Raw genomic sequence first — 22,080 nt, forward strand, 5'->3', positions numbered from 1 at the left:
CTTTACTACAAATTTAATTGTAGAATATATATATTGTGAAGGAAAAGTAAGAATGTTAAGTTTTTTGAATAATGGTCTGCAAGAGTCCAGTTTTTTTGCTCCCGTCATAATTCTGATGACTCTCTTCTGTATAATGAAAATGTGCTTGCTATGGGAAGATTGTGCCCAGAAAATTATACCAAATGACATTATTGAATGAAAGTATGCATAGTATACTTGCTTAAGTGACTCTAGGTTCATATAATGAGCCAAAGTACGTAATGAAAAGCAGGCTGCATTTAGTTTAGGTATAATGTTGTGTATGTGTGTGTTCCCATTCAAACAACTATCTAAATGAAGACCTAAGAATTTGGTATTCATGCATCCCTTTATGACTGTAGCTCCGTAATTAACTTGCAAGTCATTATTCTGCACGTAGCTTGTGTTAAATTTAAGAAATGCTGTTTTTTCTAGATTTAATGTTAATTTGTTTGCTTCGAACCATATTTTTAAGTTGCGAAGCGTTTCATGTATATTGTTAGTTAGAGTCTGATGGTTAGCTTGAGTGAAAAGTATGCTGGTATTCATGAACATGGATGCATTGTCGCTACATTGGCATTAAATAAGGCATAAATCACATATGTATTCTCAGAATATGCTAAAAAATAAAATAAAGCACATTTAGGATCTAGACTAAATATGAATCTTGTTTTTTTTTTTTTTAAATAACTTTACCGAGAGATCTGTTACTTAGTAATACAACAATAATGCCGACTTTCATCACAAGTTACGGTCGCACATGTAGTAATAACAATGAAATAATGAATGACAAAAATTAATACATTATACAATTATTATTTTAATCGCAATTCAATTTTAAATATTCTGATACGTTCTATTTATGAATTTTTTTAGGACCAAGTTTGGTTTGTGTAGACTACCAACGTTAAAATATGTATTATCTGAGAATTCCATGATGGCCAACCAATGAATTTGTTAGCCAATCATTTTGAGCAACATAAAAAATAACTAATATTAATATAAAAAATTTTAATGGGTAAACCAGAGAAAACACCCCGTCACTTTTAACTTCGGGCATATTAATCATTATGCTTTAGTGAGGCTTAATTTTAAAAGACGCCAACAATATTTCTTATGGCCTAAAACCATTGAAGCCAAGATGGCTCCTTTTAGTTTCCATTAAATATTTCAGGAATGCATTTACCTTCATTTGGGACTTTAAACAAATGTCAAGTTGGTAACTACAAAATATTGTTCCGTCTGATGTTGAATTTCGTTTTCCGATTTACGTGGATACATGAATCACTGTACTCACAGATAATGCCTGAATGCCTTAAATCCACCAAGTCGGATTCCACAGTAATTGATGAAGTGACCAAAAACTTACGTGATCCTACAGTTAACCCAGAAATAAACATTCTCGAATACTGGAAAACTCAGTCTGCATGTTCACCCAGGCTACATAAACTGTCCAAAAAATATTTGTGTTCACCACCTGCGACAGTGTTCTCTGAACGTTTGTTCAGCACTGCAGGAAACATATGTGACCAAAAACGGAATCGTCTTGATCCAGACTGTGTCAAATCCTTGTTTTTTTAAATAAAAATTTAAAGGGTTAAATAATTCTGCATAATGTTTAATTTTTTCTCTTAACTTATAAATTATTTTATAATTAACCTTTGAGAACTGGATTCGGATTCGAGGGGTGGATTCGAGGTACTGTTTGGGATTCGGATTCGAGATTCGGATTCGAGAAAAATGGGATTCGAACCATCACTAGTATCTTAATTACTGCCAGATTATTAATCCAAAATTGACCATTCCCATTTTAGAGATCCAAAGCCATTTTTCAATATTTTTAAAAAAAATTTTATCCATCCAGCAAATTTTGAACATTTGACATATTCTTCAGTTCAGTGGAAACCGGAAAATTTCTTTTCACTGGGGTAGTGAGCTATTTAGTTTCTGATTATCCTCACTTTTTAGTTGAACTGTCAACATATAATGGAAATTGACAGTTTGTGTTGAATAGGTGGTGATATTATTTTACAATTGTCACATGATGTTAAATACAATCTTCAGAATTCACAATTCACATGATTCAAAGCCCAACAAGGTTAAGATGTATTATGGCTGTGCAGCCGGGAAGTATGTGAACTACAAGCCCTCACTTACATTATCCCCCCACTTCTCCTCCGTTCTACCCTTGTACCAGTTAGGGGAATGGACTGCTCAGCTGAGGCCGGCAAGTGAAACTGTGACCATAACTCACTACACTGTGTTGTCACTGCCTCGTAGGTTTGTGAGTTGGTTGGCAGTGCATGTGTGAAGTTTCGATGAGTCTGGTGGTGGTTCTTGAATTCATGAGGGCTTGCCTAGACTGAGGTGTATTTATTTGTGTTGATGAGGTGATAAGAGCGACGCTCGCTGGTGCTTCTAGCGTGTGATTGCCTCCAAGTGCAATGCTCTGAACTAGTGTGAGTCTTCTTGTCGTGTCTAGGGCAACTATGATGATGTTCGAGCAGTAACCATAGCATAATATGGCGGGGAAATAAAGATAAAGGCTTGAATGCTTTCATAAATCTATACTGAGTGTTTTATGCCCGTTCTGAAAACACAAGTTTTAGCATTTTCACTCTTCTAAAAATATAGTTTAAAAACAAAATTCAGAAATACACGTCTGTCCTGAACACATCTTTTAATGCTTTTCTTAAACAGACACCTCTTGGATATCATGAGCAGTGTCCCAAGTCGCGTGGGTTTTTCTGAACCTCTGCACAGCGTATGTGTGTCCAGGTAGGCAGGGGCTTAATGAGTGTTGCTGCATGTGGACTCTGTCAGGCAACTTTACAACGAGCTGTGACAATGCTCACTCTTAATTTGACGATTGACTCGCCATAATTGTTTCTTGCTCCATCCTGAATTAGTGCTTCAATAAATAACTTGCTCTATTCATACTTTTCCCAGATGTTGATGAGTTTGTCTGCAAATGTCACACTTCATTGTCAGAGCTAAAAAAAACTACTTAGAATTGTGTCAATTTGTATCACTTACTATAGGGACCCAAAAAAAAAAACCCGGACTGAGAGCATGCTGCCATTCGTAGACTTGGTAGAAAGTTCTTCCGCTAGATGGGGTTAGTAGATACCGTCACTAAACAGCTGCCCAGACGGCGTCAGTTTGTAGGTTAACATTTGATCGTAGTATTGTTTTTCTCTTACTGTTCTCGTTTTCCGCCTGCTAAGTCGTTAGGGAAGATTTAAAATAACAAAAAGTTTGTTTGAAATTTTGTTTCCTGCTTGTAAAATCGTCAACAGAAACTTACCAAATGCTTCAACAGGCTTTCAAGGAGGATGCTATGAGTCACACACAAGTTTTTGAGTGGTTTGGGCACTTTGAACGTAATGAGATGAGTGTTGAAGAGCACTGCTCGTTTTGGGCGCCCTTAAACATCTCAAAACAATGAAAACATTGAAAAAATTGCTAAAAAATCAACGAGGATAGTCATTTCACGATCAACGAAATTTCAGAAGAGACAGGAGTGAGTTGGAGCTCGTGCCAGTGGATTTTGACTGAAGATTTTCATATGATACGTGTTACTGCTAAATGTGTTCCTTGCTTTCTCAAACAGGATCAAAAAAAAACTTTTGATTGAATTTGAGCAAGGACTTGAAAAAAGAGATTGAAAGTGATCTAAACTTTTTGACCAAAGTCATTACAGGTGATGAGATTTGGGGTTACTGGTATGACCCAGAAACCAAGCAAGCATCAAGCCAGTGGAAGACTCCCAACTCCCCCAGACCAAAAAAGCCAATACAAGTGAGGTTGAATGTTAAGAAGATCGTTGTCTTTTTTGATGTTTGTAAAATTGTGCAACAGGATTTTGTTCCCCTTGGCCAGACTGTTAACCAGCACTTTTATTTGGAAGTCTCAGGACATTTGCGAGAGGATGTTCGGAGGAAACACCCAGAACTTTGGTGATCAGGTAACTGGTTCCTTCATCACGACAACGCCCCCGCACACGCGGCCTTACAAGTGAAATGCTATTTGGCCTCTCACGGGTGGTCTGTCGTTCCCCACCCTCCGTATTCACCGGATCTAGCCCCATGTGACATCTTCTTGTTCTAGAGAATAGAGAAAAATCTAAAAGGGAAGCGTTTTGATGATCTGGAGGTGATAAAAACAGCTTCGCTAAGGGCATTGGAGGATATGAAAGTTAAAGAGTTCCAGAGGTGCCTTAAACAGTGGGAAAAAAGGACTTGACAAGTGTATCACATCTAATGGAGAGTACTTTGAAGGTCACTGAAGAAATTGTGTAAAAAAAAGTAATAAATAAATGTTATATGACAAAAATCCAATCTTTTTGGGTTCCCCCCCTCGTATTAATAACATTTTATCTGCTTTTGTACTTTGGCAAAAAAAATTAGTGATGAAATAAAAAAAGTATTGTAATTAATCTATACTAATATTATAAAGCTGAAGAGTTTGTTTGTTTGAACGCGCTAATCTCAGGAACCACTGGTCCGATTTGAAAAATTCTTTCAATGTTGGATAGTACATTTATAGAGGAAGGCTATAGGCTATATTATATTATATTATCAATAACATTAGGGATCCTTACTAAAAGTCCAATTTAGAATCAAATGCGTTGGAGGGGTTTAGGTACAACATGCAGTACACGTACAAAGTGTGTGTTAATGCCGCAGGCGCTATTGCCTATTAACATTGTTGCCACGCACTAGATGCCTTATCATTCTTAATTTTCCCATACAAGTAAAAACACCCGTGTGATATTAACAACGAAGCAATCAGTACTCTCATAAGAGTTCAATTCGTATTTAAATACTTTTTATCACTTTAAATCGCAAACCTAAAATATTGTTTTTTTTTCCTCTATCTGTGTTTATTTTGTTTTTTTTATTGCCCTTTTTTTTCAAGTATATATATTTTACAGACTTGAAACTTCACAGTAATGTTCCTTATGTTACGCAGGATGACATTTTCCGAAAATTAGATTCCATGGGTGGTTAAAACCAGGCAACTGTGGGTACTTTGCATGAGAACAGTATTTTGCATTATTCATGCCTTCTGCATCTCCATGGCAACGGGCATCGCGCGGCAGTGGCGTACCCAAAAGGAGGGGCATGTATAATGAGCGGCGCAAGAGTGATCTGCCTGTAGACTGCCTTAGCGAAGTACGGGTACATCAGTTGTACGATGCGTGCACGAGTCGGGAAACCATCGGTGCTATTCATTTTCTCTCCGGTACATTATACAGCATTGTAATAAATTTTCACTGAATTTTTTTTAATTTACCATTACTGTAAATGGGAGATGTGGCTTAATTTTTTTCCATTAGTATAGCCGTGCGAAGCCGGGTCGGGCAGCTAGTTAAGTATATAGCTGGAACAGGGTTCCCACAGACCTGGAAAGTCAGGGAAAGTCATTGAAAGTCAGTGAAAATAAAATTGGTCAGGGAAAGTCAGGGAAATATGTTTTGGAACCCGGTGAGTCAGGGAAAATTGTGCTGAGATAGCAGAAAGTCAGTGAATATGTCCTGGGTATGACGTTAAACTGCCCCTCCACAGCTTTCACTTCTTTTATGCTGTGGAGGCTTCTTTCTTTGTTCAGCTTTTAGTTTTTCTATTCTCTTTCTTCTTTTTTTTTATCTTGGAATATAATTTATAATTAATGGCATTCTTAATGGGCAGCAATTTTGTGTATGTGTGTTGTGTTTAATAACTTTTTTTCCAGGTTGACTGAAGATAATGTGTAAAAACTTTATCTTATTTACTTCAGGGTTACTAATTGTTTCTTTTCCATTTTTTTCAGTATCCAGTGAGCTTTTATAAATAGTGTAACATGACCTCAAAAAGAACAGTCTTTAATGAACTATGGCTTGACTCTAAGCAGAGTCCTGAGTTTGTGGGATGGTTATGTAAAGGTCCAGATATTTTTCATGCTTACTGCAGAGCTTGTAAGAAGTCCTTTGAATTGGGTAACATGAGTCGTCAAGCTGTGATCTCACATGCTAAAGGAAAGAAGCACACAAACTTAACAAAATGTGTGAATTCCCAGACATCAGTGAAGACCTTTTTTTGTAGTCGTGAAGTGAATATATCATCCTCCTCAAATGTAGCGAACACAGATACAAGTGTTGGAAGTAAAACTACAGACATTTCAGAAGAGTGTACTAAGTTGGACAGTAGTGACCCTCAGTCTTCTATATTTGAAATTAAAACTGTATCCATACCTGCTTGTTCGGTGTCAGTAGACTCGTTCTGCTTGAAAGATGATGTTTTAAGAGCCGAGGTTTTATGGGCTTTGAAAGTTGTGAATACCCAAAATATGTCATTGCATTCAACCGCAGATTTAGGTGAAATATTTCGTTCAATGTTCCCAGACAGTGGGATTGCCTCAAAATTCTCAATGGGTGAAACTAAATGTTCTTATGTTATTAATCATGGACTTGCACCATATTTTGATCAGCTGTTGAAGGAACGTTTAAGTGAATGCAAAGATTATGTTGTTTCCTTTGATGAATCTATAAATAAAATAGTTCAGAGAGGACAAATGGACTTGTTCGTAAGATATTTTGATGTCAATCGAAATAAGGTTTGTACACAGTACTATAATAGTGTATTCCTAGGACATGCCTCAGCAGAAAACCTTCTCCACAGTTTTACATCTGGCATTCAACCTATGTCACTAAACAAAATCTTGAGTATTTCAATGGATGGGCCCAACGTAAACTTGAGTTTCCTTAAGAAACTTGATGAGAAGATAAGAGAAGAATCGGAACCAGATGGCAAGATTCTTGTGAACACTGGTGTTTGTGGTCTCCATGTTGTAAATGGTGCAATAAGAACAGGACTGAATTCTGTTGGTTGGGATGTCCCTACTTTTCTGCGCGATATCTATTTTATCTTTAATGAATCACCTGCGAGGCGTGCAGATTTCACTTTTGTCACTGGAAGAAAAGAGTTTCCTCGAAAGTACTGTACTACTAGGTGGTTGGAGAATGTTCCATGTTTAGAAAGAGCTTTACTTCTGTTTTATGATGTTAAGAAATTTATCGAAAACACAAAGGCTGTAAAAACCAAGACATTACTCAATGTTAGAGACCAATCTAAAGACAAGTTCATGAAGTGTAAACTTTCTTTTTTCAAGTCATTATCAAATGACTGTGAACCTTTCCTGAAGAAATATCAAACAGCAAGTCCATTCGCTCCATACTTGTCCTCAGACTTGAAAAACTTGATTGAAACTTTGATGCAACGATTTGTCAAGTCAAACAAGATGCCTGCTACAGTCAAGAAACTTCTTGCTGTTGATTTACACTGTGCGGAGAATTTACGTGAACTCAAAAACATTGATCTGGGATTTCAGACTAAGAAACTTCTTAGAGAGGTGGTTTCAACTGATCGCGAAGTTCTTGAATTCAAGAAAGATTGCCAAAAAATACTAACAAGAATGACAGAGAAGATACTTGAACGGAGTCCCTTAAAATATCCAGTAGTTCAGGGGTTGTCCTCATTGGACCCAAAAATTATTCATAAACAGCCAGAGCAAGGAAAAATTAGATTTGATATCCTCTTAGATGTTCTGTATTCACATAATAGAATAACGGAAACTGTTGCACAAAGAGCAATGACTCAGTACTCTGGCATTTGTGATGAAGCACAGTGTGGTCTTCAGAAAAAGTTTTGTGAATTCCTAGAAGAAAATAATGTAGTCTTCTCAGTGCTTAGATGAATTTTATTCTTCAATTTTACTTGAATACCAAGAACTGTGGGAAGTTGTGAAATTGTGCCTTATATTTTCACATGGCAATGCAACAGTTGAGAGTGGTTTTTCGATCAACAAAAGCTTGTTGGTTGAAAATCTACAGGAAGAAAGTCTCATAGCTCAAAGAAAAGTTTATGATGGCATAAAATATTACGAGACCCTACACAAGGTCCCGCTAGCACAAAAGATGTTGTCTTATGTCAGAAATTCTCGAAGACGGTATAGTGAGCATCTAGACAATGCAAAGCGAAACAAGAAAGAAGAAGGTGGAACGATACAAAAGCGGCAACTCCAAAATGAAATAAATAAACTAGAAGAAAGAAGAAAGATTTTAAGGTTAGAAAAACAGCATGAAGAAGAAACCATTTCAGCACAGATTAATTTGTTACACAAAAAGATACTGGACTGAAGCAGCATATGATGGTTAACCATTGGCAAATGCAATATTTTTGTTTTTAATTCAAATAGGTTTTTGTTCTGGGAAAGATTTGTAAATTGTATCACTTGGTAATATTATACTTGTCATATGTTTATTTAAATTTTATGGTACTGTTATCGTGATAATGTTATTTTTTAGTTTGTATTCTCGTTCAATAATCTCAATTTTTAAAATGCTTATACCAACATTTCTAATTTTTTTGAGTTCAAAAATTTATAATAAAAAATTAAAATATACAGTACACTCCCTATTTAACGCGGTTGTCGGGGGACATAACTTTTACCCGCGTTGTTGCATAACCGCGATGTTTCGATGTGACCAAGGTCAAAAGGCATAAAACACCGCCTGTGTTCTAATAGGTCGGCAAGCACGCACAGTATAGACGGCCCGCCTTTGTGCGGACTTTGCATCCGCAGTTTTCACTAAACGCGGGTGAAAAAATAAAAATAATAAATTGTAAATATAAATATTAAATGTTGAATTTTATTTTTTATTTTTCCGCATGCTGCGCACAGTTTGTCGCACGGCCTACGAGCGCGCCACACGCCGCCATACACACGTGCGGCACACAAGCTGCTGCCAGTCTCGTGGTGTCAGCCACAGTATCTGCTTCGTCTGAGTGTCCGTAACAAAGTAAGTGCAGTGTGTGCGGTTACACACGATTTTGTGGTCAAAGTCTTCTAAATAGAAAGGCCATAGTAATACTTCAAACCGAATATGAATCGCAAAGTACCGAGTTTGATTGACAAAATAAAAATTCTAGATTTACGTACTTACAAATAGCGTGTCTTTTGCAGAAGTATGCAGCAGATACGTGAAAAACAATTCTAGCATTCGTACAATATAAAATAAAGAATCGTCTATCGTGTAAAGTGGTTAAACTTTGTTATCCATGCTTACAGTAAATTATAAATGGTCACATGTGGGATACAAAAATTGCGCCAAAATAATTTTAGCGCAATCAGTGGCGCCGTATTAAAAAGTCTGTTAAACGTTGTCTTTACTTATTCCATCAAACGCTTTGTCGAGTTGCTGAGTGTGTGTGGCTCGGATCGGCAAGTGTTATATTCCCCAGCCTCTGGTTAAAGGTCGGGAGGCCGCTACACATAAACATATCCGGGGCTTTTTTACTACCTCACGGCAAAAGTGGTACAGTATGGTTCACGTAAGTATTGGACCACTGGGAATTCCTCGGCAAAGATTAAAATTACGCTAGCTGATTTACTTTATTATTTAATGTTAAAACATTATACCAAAGTAAAAAGATGAACGTGTATAATACAACGAATAATATTACGTCTGTAGGTTCAAGTTGTAACAAAACATTTATATGTCTCCGCTTGTCAACACACGTGACCACGAGAAGTGTGCAGACGGAAATGAGTGAACTACTCAAGGTCACCAGACTTCCCCCCTTTCGGCTTAATCGCCCCTCTCATCACTGGCGCTTATATTCCACTCCTCCCGTCTACCGCTCTACCCGGGTGTCTTGGTCGCATATTCTCGGCTCGCCTCTCCCCTCCCAGCGCTTGCCGTCAACCAAACCTATCCAAAATCAATCCCCAGCCGAGTCACGCTGGATAATGTCGCTGGACGGTAGGCTTTATCGGGTCCCCTGTCCGATGCTTTATTTGTGGGTTAAAAAAAATGTTAAGAACTAATGTTTCAGAAAATAACACTGGTCTGGATTGGATCATAATTTGAAAACACTACAAGATAGAGGAATAATGTACGGAGATATCTTGTTTAGAATTTCACTGCGGACATTTTCTACGCCTAGGCTTTTTTCTGCCCGATGCTTAGTTTGTGAGTTACAACGCAAAATTATCTTAATCGGCTGTCAATCATTTATTCCATTTATTATTACAGTAGAAACTCGTTAATCCGTGACGCGCTAATTCGGGAATCGGATAATCCGGGACGATTTAAAAGTGCAGAAAAAAAAAGAGAAGTAAAAATTGTCAGCGCTTAAAATTAACGTCACGCGGGCCGGCAGCCGGCAAACACTGCAAGCCTTCGCATGGGCCGCCAAACTCTGCAACACTGTTTGTACCGACCCTTTGTGTCGTCCCCCTTTCAGCTGTCACATTTTTCACTCTTTAAACTTGAGGGGGATGTCTTGACTTCTGCTTCCCGTCTCCCTTTGTTTGTTTCCACCCGCCAACGCACGGCAGGCGCCTGGCGAGTGACGTGTCTGGCTGGCATTCGGCTGGACGAAGTGGGAAGATTTATGTGTGCAAGTTCAGCACGATCTTATCTTTCTTTCTTCGGCTGTTATAAATGACCGTGAACTAATGGCTAGGCAGTGCCGTATTTTTTTAAGCCGAGACTAATTCGAAGACGGTCTTTACCGTGAACGGATTATCCGGGTTTATTACTTTTTTTTTACAGGATTTTAATTAGCCGGGCATCGGCGGGTCCCAATTAACACGAATAATGGAGAGTTTACTATTTTTTATCTATCTGCTGCCATGGCGCAGTAAGCCTCGGTAGATGTTACGTCACATGACCTTGGCCTTAACCCAGCTGCACGCCGGTATCTGAGAAGCTTGACAAGACCTTCCGGGCTTTAATCGCTAGTCCGTGAAATTCGGTAATCCGTGATTATCTCGGTCCCGACCATCACGAATTAACGAGGTTCTACTGTGTTATTATTATTATTATTCATTTCTGATTGGGGGACATGGTTTGACCCGCGATATACCCGATTCCGCGATCTATCGGGGCGCGGTATACCGGGAGTTTACTGTATATATATATATATTGTTAAACAGGAGCGTGATGGGCAGCTATGGGGATGGTGGAGGCTGTAAAAAAGTGTACATTAGATAAAGTGTTGGTATAAGCATGTTAATTATGATCAGGGAATTTTGTAAGAAGTGGTCAGGGAAAGTCAGGGAAATTGACTTTCATATTTCTGTGGGAACCCTGTGGAAGGACACATGAACATGTTCCCTTTTATATGTTTGCCTTCACTCATGTCATTTGGATGAAAACTCTCTGAGATGCATTTGGTTGTATAAAATAATTAAAATGATATTTTTTTTGTTATTGTAGCCATGTATTTCTTAAAGTTAAAAAAACATGTACGACAGTAATATATAATATGTTTCTTATCGGACCATGAAACTTGTATAATCCTGAATTAACTTTGAAGCTAATCTAGTCAAAATATCATTTTTGGTATGTGCCCTTATTCCAGCTATGTCCTCAATTTTTTGATGCGCATATTCCAGGAACCTAATACAACATTTAAATTGTTATGCCTGATTTTTATAAAATCTGACACTATTTTTAGACATGCTGCACACACTGGGGCTGGTGTCCCGCAAGTCTGCACTAGCAGCAGAAGATGCAGATGCTGTGAAGCAGATGAAAGAGGCGGGAGCCATCCTGATTGGCACAACGAATGTTCCTGAACTGAACATGTGGTGCGAGACCCGCAACAATGTGTTTGGCCAGACGCTGAACCCATACGACACCAGGAGGACAGTCGGGGGCTCTTCAGGGGGAGAGGTTAGTACGCTAGACGTGGCATCGTGACAGTCGGGGGCTCTTCAGGTAGAGAGGTTAATACGCTAGACGTGGCATCGTGACAGTCGGGGCTCTTCAGGGGGAGAGGGGAGTATGCTAGACATGTCATGGTGCCTTACGACATCAGGAGGACAGTCGGGGGCTCTTCAGGAGGAGAGGTTAGTACGCTAGATGTGGCATCGTGACAGTTGGGGCTCTTCAGGGGGAGAGGTTAGTACGCTAGACGTGGCATCGTGACAGTCGGGGGCTCTTCAGGGGGAGAGGTTAGTACGCTAGACGTGGCATCGTGACAGTTGGGGCTCTTCAGGGGGAGAGGTTAGTACGCTAGACGTGGCATCGTGACAGTCGGGGGCTCTTCAGGGAGAGAGGTTAATACACTAGATGTGGCATCGTGACAGTCGGGGCTCTTCAGGGGGAGAGGGGAGTATGCTAGACATGTCATGGTGCCTTACGACATCAGGAGGACAGTCGGGGGCTCTTCAGGAGGAGAGGTTAGTACGCTAGACGTGGCATCGTGACAGTCGGGGTTCTTCAGGGGGAGAGGTGAGTATGCTAGACATGTCATGGTGCCTTACGACATCAGGAGGACAGTCGGGGGCTCTTCAGGAGGAGAGGTTAGTACGCTAGACGTGGCATCGTGACAGTCGGGGCTCTTCAGGGGGAGAGGTGAGTATGCTAGACATGTCATGGTGCCTTACGACATCAGGAGGACAGTCGGGGGCTCTTCAAGGGGAGAGGTTAGTATGCTAGCACTGAGAAGCTTTGTCCATCTCAGATGGGATTTACTTTTCACATTGGTAATCAGCGTGAAGTATGTTGATGTGAGTACTTGGGTTTTTAGAAAGTGAGGTGGTGCAACCATAAAGCATTACTGGCATCTAGGAGGATGCAGATTTGCAACACCATCCCGAACTGTTGTCCGTTGCACCTGGCTCGCTACCGCATAGGCTCTCAAGACACTTGCGGGTTGGCCTTGCTGATATCACTACCAAAGAGACCAGGCCTTCAGTCGCCTACAGTCGCTCCAATGTTGCTGATAGGTGTCGCTGGTATCACTACACAAGGGGGAGACTCTACTCTCTGCTCAGAGGCGGGGCCTTTTTATACCCATGGAGGCCATCCGTGGAAGTACCCAGAAGTCGCGTGTTAACGTCAAAAGTTACCCTAGTCAGGCGTGGAAGTACCCAAATGCAGTGTTTGATGTCACAGGTGTCCCTGACCCGATGGTGCAGGCCTCGCCCATCCCCGAGTTGACGACCCCAGAACTCTACACAGGCGCTGGAAGGGTCAGTAACAAAACGCAGAGGAAGGACGGGGCATGGGGAGGTGGAGAGGTAGCGAGAACCCTTGTAATCCGGTGAGGCACTCCTTACCTTACTGGGCGTCACCGTGTCCGTGTCCCACCGGGGGGGGGGGGGGCTCTGGTCAGATGACTGCTAGAAGGTCCATTGACCCGCCTTGCACAGCCGTGCTCTCAGTACGTTCGTAACAACATTTACACTGCCAAAGAAATGCAGCGGCGAGGCTATAATGTGATCGATGCTGGAAACATATTTTCCAAATATACTAAGTAGAGATGTTCCTTACTATGTGCTGAAGAATTGAAGAATTAACATTGCAGCTTCATTCACTATACTTACAAGGGGGACCCAAAAATAACTGGAATTGTATTGTTGCACATCTTGTCCTTGTAGCACCAGTTTGCGCTGCTAGGGAGTTGTAGTAAGACCTCTCCTGAGTCAGTCTACCGATGGCATCACCCGAAAACTACGAGTGTGGTTTCACTGGCAGTTCTGTGTGCGAGTCTTTAGTGCACTCATGACACAAAAAAATGGCTGATTCTCATGAACAATGTGCATCATTAATTTGTACATAATGGTTTCTTGTGAAGCTTTTTTATAACAAACAAATAAAACTTTTCAAATTCTTTTTTTTTTAAAGAAAAGCTTTATGTAGAATGTTAGTGTATAATCACTTCCTTTATTTTATTACCAGATTGAGCAAATTCAACAAAAAGTAGCCTTACAGCGACTAGACTTTATTCATGTGACTGCATTCTCAGTTACTGGACAGTAGTTTCAGTTACTACAGTGATTGCTTACCAGTAGTAAATGTAATATCACCTATTCTCATGTACTAGGACTTAACTTGCTAACCTTAACATTTAGAGGTTAGTGATTAACCTTTGCTATAAATTTAGGTTTCATATAGTAATTAATATTGATAGATACACAGTATTTAAAAACGATTTCAGTAAACTCATTCATAAAGTGTATTTCCTCTGTGAAGATTATCAGGATTTCTTTATGTCATCCCGTATATTTCCTATCATCAAGCCTTGCATTACTGCTTGAAGTTGCTTCCAGATATCAGTGTTCTTTTTTCTAGGCCTAAGCTGAGATTATAAACTTGGCAAGAAAAGTATGAGCCTAAGGATGCAGCATGCAGCAATCACTATAAAAATATGATAATTTATAAAACATTCAGGTGACAAAAGTCACCAATCCTGTAAAATTGTAAAATAAATTTTCACAGAAACATGTGAAATTTTTAACATATAATTGTAAAGTATTGTTTGCATTCATTATGCAATATTATATTAAGTTAAAATGTGATGCTGTGATAAAAATAAACTTATTCTATACACATTATGTCTGCATCTTTAAAAGTTTTCGAATCACATGTTTTAAAATATAAAGGGCAGAAATGCAAGAAGTCGAATTTTGACAGTTGCTTGCATTGTGTTTTTTCATCTTGCATAATTTATGTATGGGTATTTGAAAAAAATTTAATTTTTTCCTTCTTGCATAGTTTATAAAACTTGCCTTACACGTCAAGGTGCTACGTACTTGGACTGTTTCAGGGAAGCATCGTAGCCACTTGTGGTTCTCCCTTGGGCCTGGCATCTGACATTGGAGGGTCCATAAGGATACCAGCCTTCTGTTGCGGTGTATTTGGACATAAACCAACCACAGGTACTATTACAGGGGTGTGTTCAGCAGAGCTTACTGTTTTTGGGTTTTTAAATAATGTTTATGTTTATCAATTAGCTGATACACATAAAATTTTGAGAATTTACAGTCACTTTATTAAAAAAAAATTTGTCTGCCTAATGTACGTACTTCTACTTTTTGTAAATATTTAAATGGCACAATATTTTTTTGCAACAATTTTATTTGTTTGGTACTCTGTAAGCATTTCTACATGCTTTCTTTAATATTCATTAAAATGAGACTAGCATTTATATTGTTTATACTTACATTTGTTCATTACTGTTTAAGCCTTTTTAGAAACATGATTTATGCTATATTATAAACTATCAGCTAAATATCCTTTCAAAATGTCTACTTCATCTTCGTAATGTTTAAATTTTGACGTGAATACCTGTTATAAATCAGAATGCCAGTTTGAAAAATGAAGTATAACAAAACATTATAAAATATAAACTGGGCCTAGTAAATTCGATTTGCACATGTACATAAGTAGGGTATGGGTTTATGCATGTGCCGTTATAAACAGTTTTTGTATATTTACAGGTCAATATGAGTAATAGGCAAGTTTCTCGAATGTTCGATTCTGGTTGATACATCTACTTTGAGAGCAGATATTAGACTCACGTGTTAACCAATTTCAATCAAATGATATTCATTTTGTACAGAAAAATAATCAGCTGTTTAAATTAAAGCTTGCGTCAATTCCAAAAAGGTGCCACTTTCTACATAATGTCAAATGGACCAGACACTGCAGGGAGAGGAAGAAAGCTAAAATGGCATACATCGCCCAGCCTAGTACGAGTGCAGGCATTACCGATAGTGTTCAGTTGATTAGAACTACTGTCTTTTTTGGAACTTCCCGTTTATACGATGTATTCCCGTTGAAAACTTGTGGCTGTGTCCCTATTTTTTGTGGGTTATAATTTGTTTAGTCAGTAATAATTCGGCTAAATAAAGTGTTTATTTTGTTCAGGTATAACACCCTCAAAGGGTTTCACTCTCCGAACTGGGAAGGAAAAGAACTCGATGATGTGTGTAGGACCAATGTGCCGTTTTTCCGAAGAACTGGCCCAGTTCCTCAAGATCATTGTCGGTCCAAATGCCGACAAACTACAGCTTGATAAGCAGGTAAATGTGTTCATTAATCTTTCAATAACTGCAGAATCTCAAGTTTTGGTTACTGCCAATAACATCAGAATATGCTGAATTACCTGTTAACCTGTTTTGTAAACTGTAGTTAGTTTAAACAAGACTGACTTTTGTTTTCAGTTTGACAAAAGTGGGAATCCTTTATTCACCAAACTTGCCTTTACATCAGTTACGGGCAATCTGTAAAAATTCCATTTGCTACCTTATTGCTAGAGACATGATTTTTTGTTCTTTTATTTTATTAAAAGGGGAAATTTCTGTTTGTTTGTTTTTTAATTTATTTTTTATTTATTTAAAAAATATAAATCCTGTTTATTTTATGAAGATGGTGATATATTCAACACCCAAGATGTTAAAACCACATTTCACTTGAAAAAAAATTTTTGGTAAAAATTTGTTTATTTCAAGTACAAAATCAGAAACTTTATCTACCTACTAAACTATAGATCAATTTCTTATAAAATTCATATTTTAGGAATTTCTTCTTCATTTACTATATGGAATGACAATAATTTTTTGTTTCTCTTTGTACTTTACATTTGTGTAGTATGTCTGAAAACAGTAGTATTAATAGTAAACGTAATGGTATGTATAATAATTTTTATCTTTTTTTCAAAAGAGCTCTTACCGTGTTTTATCGCATAATGGTCGCACGCGCGTAATCGTCGCAAACATATTTTAGGCTGTCAAAATTGGGATAAAAAAAAATTCTCGCATAAACGTCGCATGATGTTTTTGGTCCCGCTAGTATATGCCGAGCGCTTTGTGTACATATCTTTTCCGTATAAAACAATGTATTTTAAAGTAGAAATATAATATTTATTCGGTCATTACTACTTACTTAATAAATTAACGGAACAATACTAAGTTGTTTGACGTGTAAATTTTCTTATAAAGACGTTTTTAAACGTTTTTTATTTCCTTTATCTGATCGTCTGCGTCGCCGCGGTGTAGGTATAATCTAAAATTTGTTTCGGTCATTACCACTTATTTATTTAATTAACGGAAATACAAAGTTGTCTGACGTGTTAATTTTCTTTTAAAGACGTTTTTAAACTGTATTTCTTTTAATTATCTGCGTTACCGTGGCGTACCGCTTACAAAAATGTAGCCAGCTCATGATTCATGTTTGGTTATGTTGCTTCCCGTATAGAGCGTGCGCACGTAGTCGAATATCGATATCTCGCCGTTTGGATGCAACGGGCGCTCTCTGTCAGGTGCCGAGTTAATTACATTTGATAGCCCGCATTCTTTCGTGGCAAGTGTGTATTACGACACGTTAGTTCACGTCAGATTCTAGTGGCTTGCGTTCGCGTAAGAGTTTTGGTTTTTCTATTTAAAGTTGAAGAAAGATTTTTGTTTAAGGAATTATTAATATAGATTGTTTGGCATGCTCTTGTATACTCCACCTTTTTTTAAGTAAACGTACTTTCCATGAACGGGTATTGTTTTTATGAATAACTTTACCTAACAAAAATTTTTTTTCCCGCATAACCGTTGCACCCCTACTTTTCAAACTTGATTTTAGAATAAAATGTGCAACGATTATACGAGAAAACATGGTATTTTTCATTCCATAGCATTAATGGCAAATACTATAAAGTTCAATAATAGAACTCTGCCTGTTTAATATGGATAAACATGGAAACAATAAATTGACACTAGCACTGCCTCATGAGAGTTGTTTTAAAATGTGATTGAACACTCATTTTTAACATTATCTCTTTTGGAGCATTTAATGTACCTGTACGTGTTTTAAAAACACTCAGCAGGCTTGTACAGTTATTTTCAATATATTACGTAGAATTTATTCTTATCAAATACAGTAGTATCTCAGTTAACTGAGTTAATGTGTACCACTGGGACCTCCAATAAGCAAGATCTCAGATAACACAGATAGAATAAGGAAATCGTCTTGGTTTTCAGTTGGCCGAGAGGTACAATTTTTTGGGGTGAATTTTTTCCTGCTTTTCTTCGGTGTAGATTCATTCACGTCACTTCATAATTTGCGCAACCAGTAAATGGCATGTTTAAGGTTAATTTTCTTTAGGCTTTCGACAACAGTTAGATTACTTTCTTGGTCCTCAAGCAAATGTTTTAAGTCTTTGCCGTAGTGGTGTTGCTTTAGGTCGGCTGTAATAATAAGGAACCTCAGTTAATCAAGACTTGATGTAAGCTTTTGGACATACGCCATTGCTTAGCACATGTATGTCTGTAGAAGAAAAGTACAAAAAAACACAAATTAAGCAAAAAATTGCTGTTTTCAGGATTTAATGCCACACAATACTCCGCAACAGGAATATGGTCAACAAACAAAGAAAAACAAAGAAAAATGGACTAACAGAACGGGGAAAAAAACCACAAATGATGACAGCACAAAAATTCCGAACCCAAAAAATTCAGCACAACAGTCAAAACGAGACAAAAACACGACCAAACGAAAAGACGAAACAAACACAACAGTTTTCAAAACAGAAACAAGCGACGTTTCGGGAACTGCTATCTGCTCCTGTCCTCAGGCAGAGACGCGCATGGTACGGAAACACAGGTGCACCTGTTTCCGTACCATGCGCGTCTCTGCCTGAGGACGGGAGCAGATAGCAGTTCCCGAAACGTCGCTTGTTTCTGTTTTGAAAACTGTTGTGTTTGTTTCGTCTTTTCGTTTGGTCGTGTTTTTGTCTCGTTTTGACTCTTGTGCTGAATTTTTTTTTTTGGGGTTAAATATTTGTGTGCTGTCATCATTTGTGTTTTTTTTTCATTTCTCTTTTGTTTTTTTGTTTTTGGAAAACTATTGTGTTTGTTTCATCTCTTCGTTTTGCTGTTTTTTTTGTCTGTTTTGACTGTTGTGCTGAATTTTTTGGGTTCGGAATTTTTGTGCTGTCATCATTTGTGGGTTTTTTTTTTCGTTCTGTTAGTCCATTTTTCTTTGTTTTTCTTTGTTTGTTGACCATATTCCTGTTGTGGAGTATTGTGTGGCATTAAATCCTGACAACAGCAATTTTTTGCTTAATTTGTGTTTTTTGTCATTTGTGTTTTTTTGTAGTTTTCTTCTACAGACATACATGTGCTAAGCAATGGCGTATGTCCAAAAGCTTACATAAAGTCACGCACTCCCATTGCACAAATCTTTCAAAGATAATATCAGTTAATCAAGATTCTACTGAATTGTAAATAATTTATTGCTTCTGGCATGGCTATAATATACATTGCATTAGTAAGTGTCTAGTACTGCATCAAATGGGAAAATTATCTCTCAAACTAATTAAAAAGTTTGATAATTCTAATCATAGAGAAATTGTAGAAATTGGTATAATTTTGTTCCAACTAGACTCTTGTGTAGCAAGTTTTAAACTGACGATACTGTGAATATCAGTGTTAAGAGTGCTGTCGAGGTTATTGAAGATGAAACTTATTGATACATGTAATATTGACTTTGCAGTTATATTTTATAAGTCATCAAAAGCAGTTACAGCAAAACCTCATTAATAAAAACCTTGTTAAAACAAAACTCTCATTAATACAAAGTGTTTTCACAGTCCCTAGAATTAAGAAAGGAGTTATAGTAATTAATGCAACAGTATGTTTATTATGTAATACAAAGTTGTTTTTGTTCCCTAAGGTAAACAATTTCATGAAGTAAAAGATGGTTCCTACAAATATTCCAGAATAATATAAAAAACAATGTGTAGTTTCAACTAAAATAATCCTTATTCTATTGCTTTAAAAATTTTATTCTTCCAGAATAATGGTAATATTTCTTTTGTAGGTAATTTATAAACCTTTGCTCTATGCTTTTGTCTTAAATCGTTTAAAAATTAGTAGAGTATAAAATAGTGTGTTTAAGCTTTTTTTTATCCTAAAATTGTATTTTACAATCCCTAAAACAAAGTACATATGGTGCTGTATTAAAATTGTGTGCAAGTTTTCTTGAATCATAGTATTTTTTTTTTTTAGGTGTGTAATGCATGTACTAAAAAAAAAAGTGTATTTAATTTTATTTGAATTTGATTAAGAAATTATGTAAAAATTGTTATTAAATGTTGTAATGGTATGGTTAATACAAACCTCGTTATTGCAAAGTGACAAAATTGTGGTCCCTTCAGGCTTGTATTATTGAGGTTTGACTACATTTGTAAACAGGGTAAATATTATTATTTATTATATATCTGTGGCTTGGTTCTAAAAGGGCCAATGTCAATTTTTTACAAAAATGAGTTTTTAAGTCCAATGTGCATTTTCAAACGTGGTGCATTTTGTGCTATAATGGCCAATGTCTGTAACTTACCATGTGGCAAATACAGGTTATGATGGGGCCAAAGTCACAACAATAATTAATTATTCATTATGTGCTACAAGGGCCAATGTTGACATTGGTCTTTTGAAGCACCAAATAAGAAATGGCCAATGTCAACATTGGCCATTATAGCAATAACAGTACTATGATATTTGGCTTAGTTTGCATGACATTGGCAATTGTGACCCCTCATATACTGATATTTACTTAATGATTATACGCTGTTGCTGGAAATAACATGTAAACATAATCATGAAAATTAAAAATAATTAGTATGTTGGCAACATTTGACAGGTATCGATATAGATAATTGTTGAAAGCAGAATTTCAAGCCGAAAAATGACTCATGTGGTAAATGTGATCGGTATGAGTTACTTCTTAAATCCAGTAAGGATGTAATTATTCTGGAAAAAGCTGAGAAAGAAAAGAAGATACACTTGGAGCTGGCAGAATCGTCCTATGAAAAAAAAGGAAAGACAAATTGCTAAGTAAAAGTAACAGTAACTGCATAACAATGTCATTTTATCGTCAGAAATGCCTCCCTACCTCACTTTTAGTGAGTGGAGTAGCATTTTATAAACGACAACTCTGGACATTTAACTTAACAATATATGAGACAGGTCGCCAGAAATCTGCTGCTACTTGTTTAATCTGGGATAAAACTATTGCAGCAAGAGGTGGACAGGAAATTTCATCCTGTTTATACAAGTATCTGCAGAGTATACCTGATGCAATTGAAGAAGTGAATATGTATAGCGATTCCTGTCCTGGCCAAAATCGCAACATTTATGTGGCCGTAATGTTACTGACTCATGTGAAAACTGTAAACATTCAAGGTAGAACACTGATCATCAATCATAAATTCCTAGAGCCTGGCCATACTTATATGGAAGCTGATACGATACATGCGGCAATTGAGAAAACAAAGAAAAACACAACAGTAAATGTAGAACCTCCAAGAGACTGGGCAAACCTAATTCGAATGGTACGACGACGTCCACCCATAACAGTTGTTGAACTGGAGCAGAAAGACTTTTTGAACTTTTTTTCACGTTTTCGCGGGCATTGTCTGAAGTTGCTCAGCTGTTGTGTTCTAGTTGCGTCGAAGACGAATATTTCATTCAACGTTTCGCCGTATCCAGGGTAGCAGTCGCCTGCAAGCCGAGAAACTTCATCGAGAGGGGTTATGTTTAAAGAGTTTGAAGCACGCACACATGCTCTGGACTTGATGATCTTCGTCTCTCAGCTCTCTCTCTACATACGTCCTGGAACACACAGAGCCAGCGGCAAACAAGAAGATGCGTTGTTAATGATTGCTTAGCAATCATTATGTTCACCGGAAGGAGAAAAAATTTCTTGGTTGAGAATAAAGTGGATGAGATATGATTCTTCATGTTCCGATACAATCAAGTTCAAATATTCTTTCCAAGATGATGAACAATTCAAGACACTTGATCTGTCACGAAGGCACAAGAAAAGGAATTCGCTTCCAACCTTAAGGGGTCGTCCATTAATCACGTGATTTTTTTTAGCAAATTTTTAACCCCCCCTCCCCCCTAGTGATTTGTGGTGAGGTTTCAGACCAAACCCCCCCCCCCCCCCCCCCCCGCCCTCAATAAATCACATGTATTTTTTGGTGCAAAATATTTTTAAAAATTTTGGAATATTATCTTTAAATATAGGTATAATCTAATTTAATTATGGAAAATTAAGCACAGTCATAAAAATGTCCAGACACACATTTAGGTTGCAGGTTTATTCTCACTGGCATAAAAATAATAAAGGAAAGGCTTATATGTGATTTACGCATGTATTCGGCGCCAAAATCACAGTCTTACTAGCGACTGGCAAGCCGAGCCGGGTGGTTAATGTTGCGGCGGGCG

General features: G+C 37.6%; 1 protein-coding gene across 3 annotated transcripts in view; it reads left to right on the forward strand.

Annotated features, from left to right (window-relative positions):
* The window catches only part of LOC134543148 (fatty-acid amide hydrolase 2-A), a 74,474-nt gene that overhangs the window by 27,651 nt on the left and 24,743 nt on the right, over positions 1–22,080 (forward strand). For all 3 annotated transcript variants that reach the window (XM_063388002.1, XM_063388005.1, XM_063388003.1), the window contains 3 exons: positions 11,526–11,743; positions 14,625–14,736; positions 15,728–15,882. In XM_063388002.1, the coding sequence (XP_063244072.1) occupies positions 11,526–11,743; positions 14,625–14,736; positions 15,728–15,882 (485 nt within the window). The remainder of the gene's footprint in view (positions 1–11,525; positions 11,744–14,624; positions 14,737–15,727; positions 15,883–22,080) is intronic.

Source organism: Bacillus rossius, assembly GCF_032445375.1.
Source record: "Bacillus rossius redtenbacheri isolate Brsri chromosome 9 unlocalized genomic scaffold, Brsri_v3 Brsri_v3_scf9_2, whole genome shotgun sequence".
Taxonomy (NCBI): Eukaryota; Metazoa; Arthropoda; class Insecta; order Phasmatodea; family Bacillidae; genus Bacillus; species Bacillus rossius.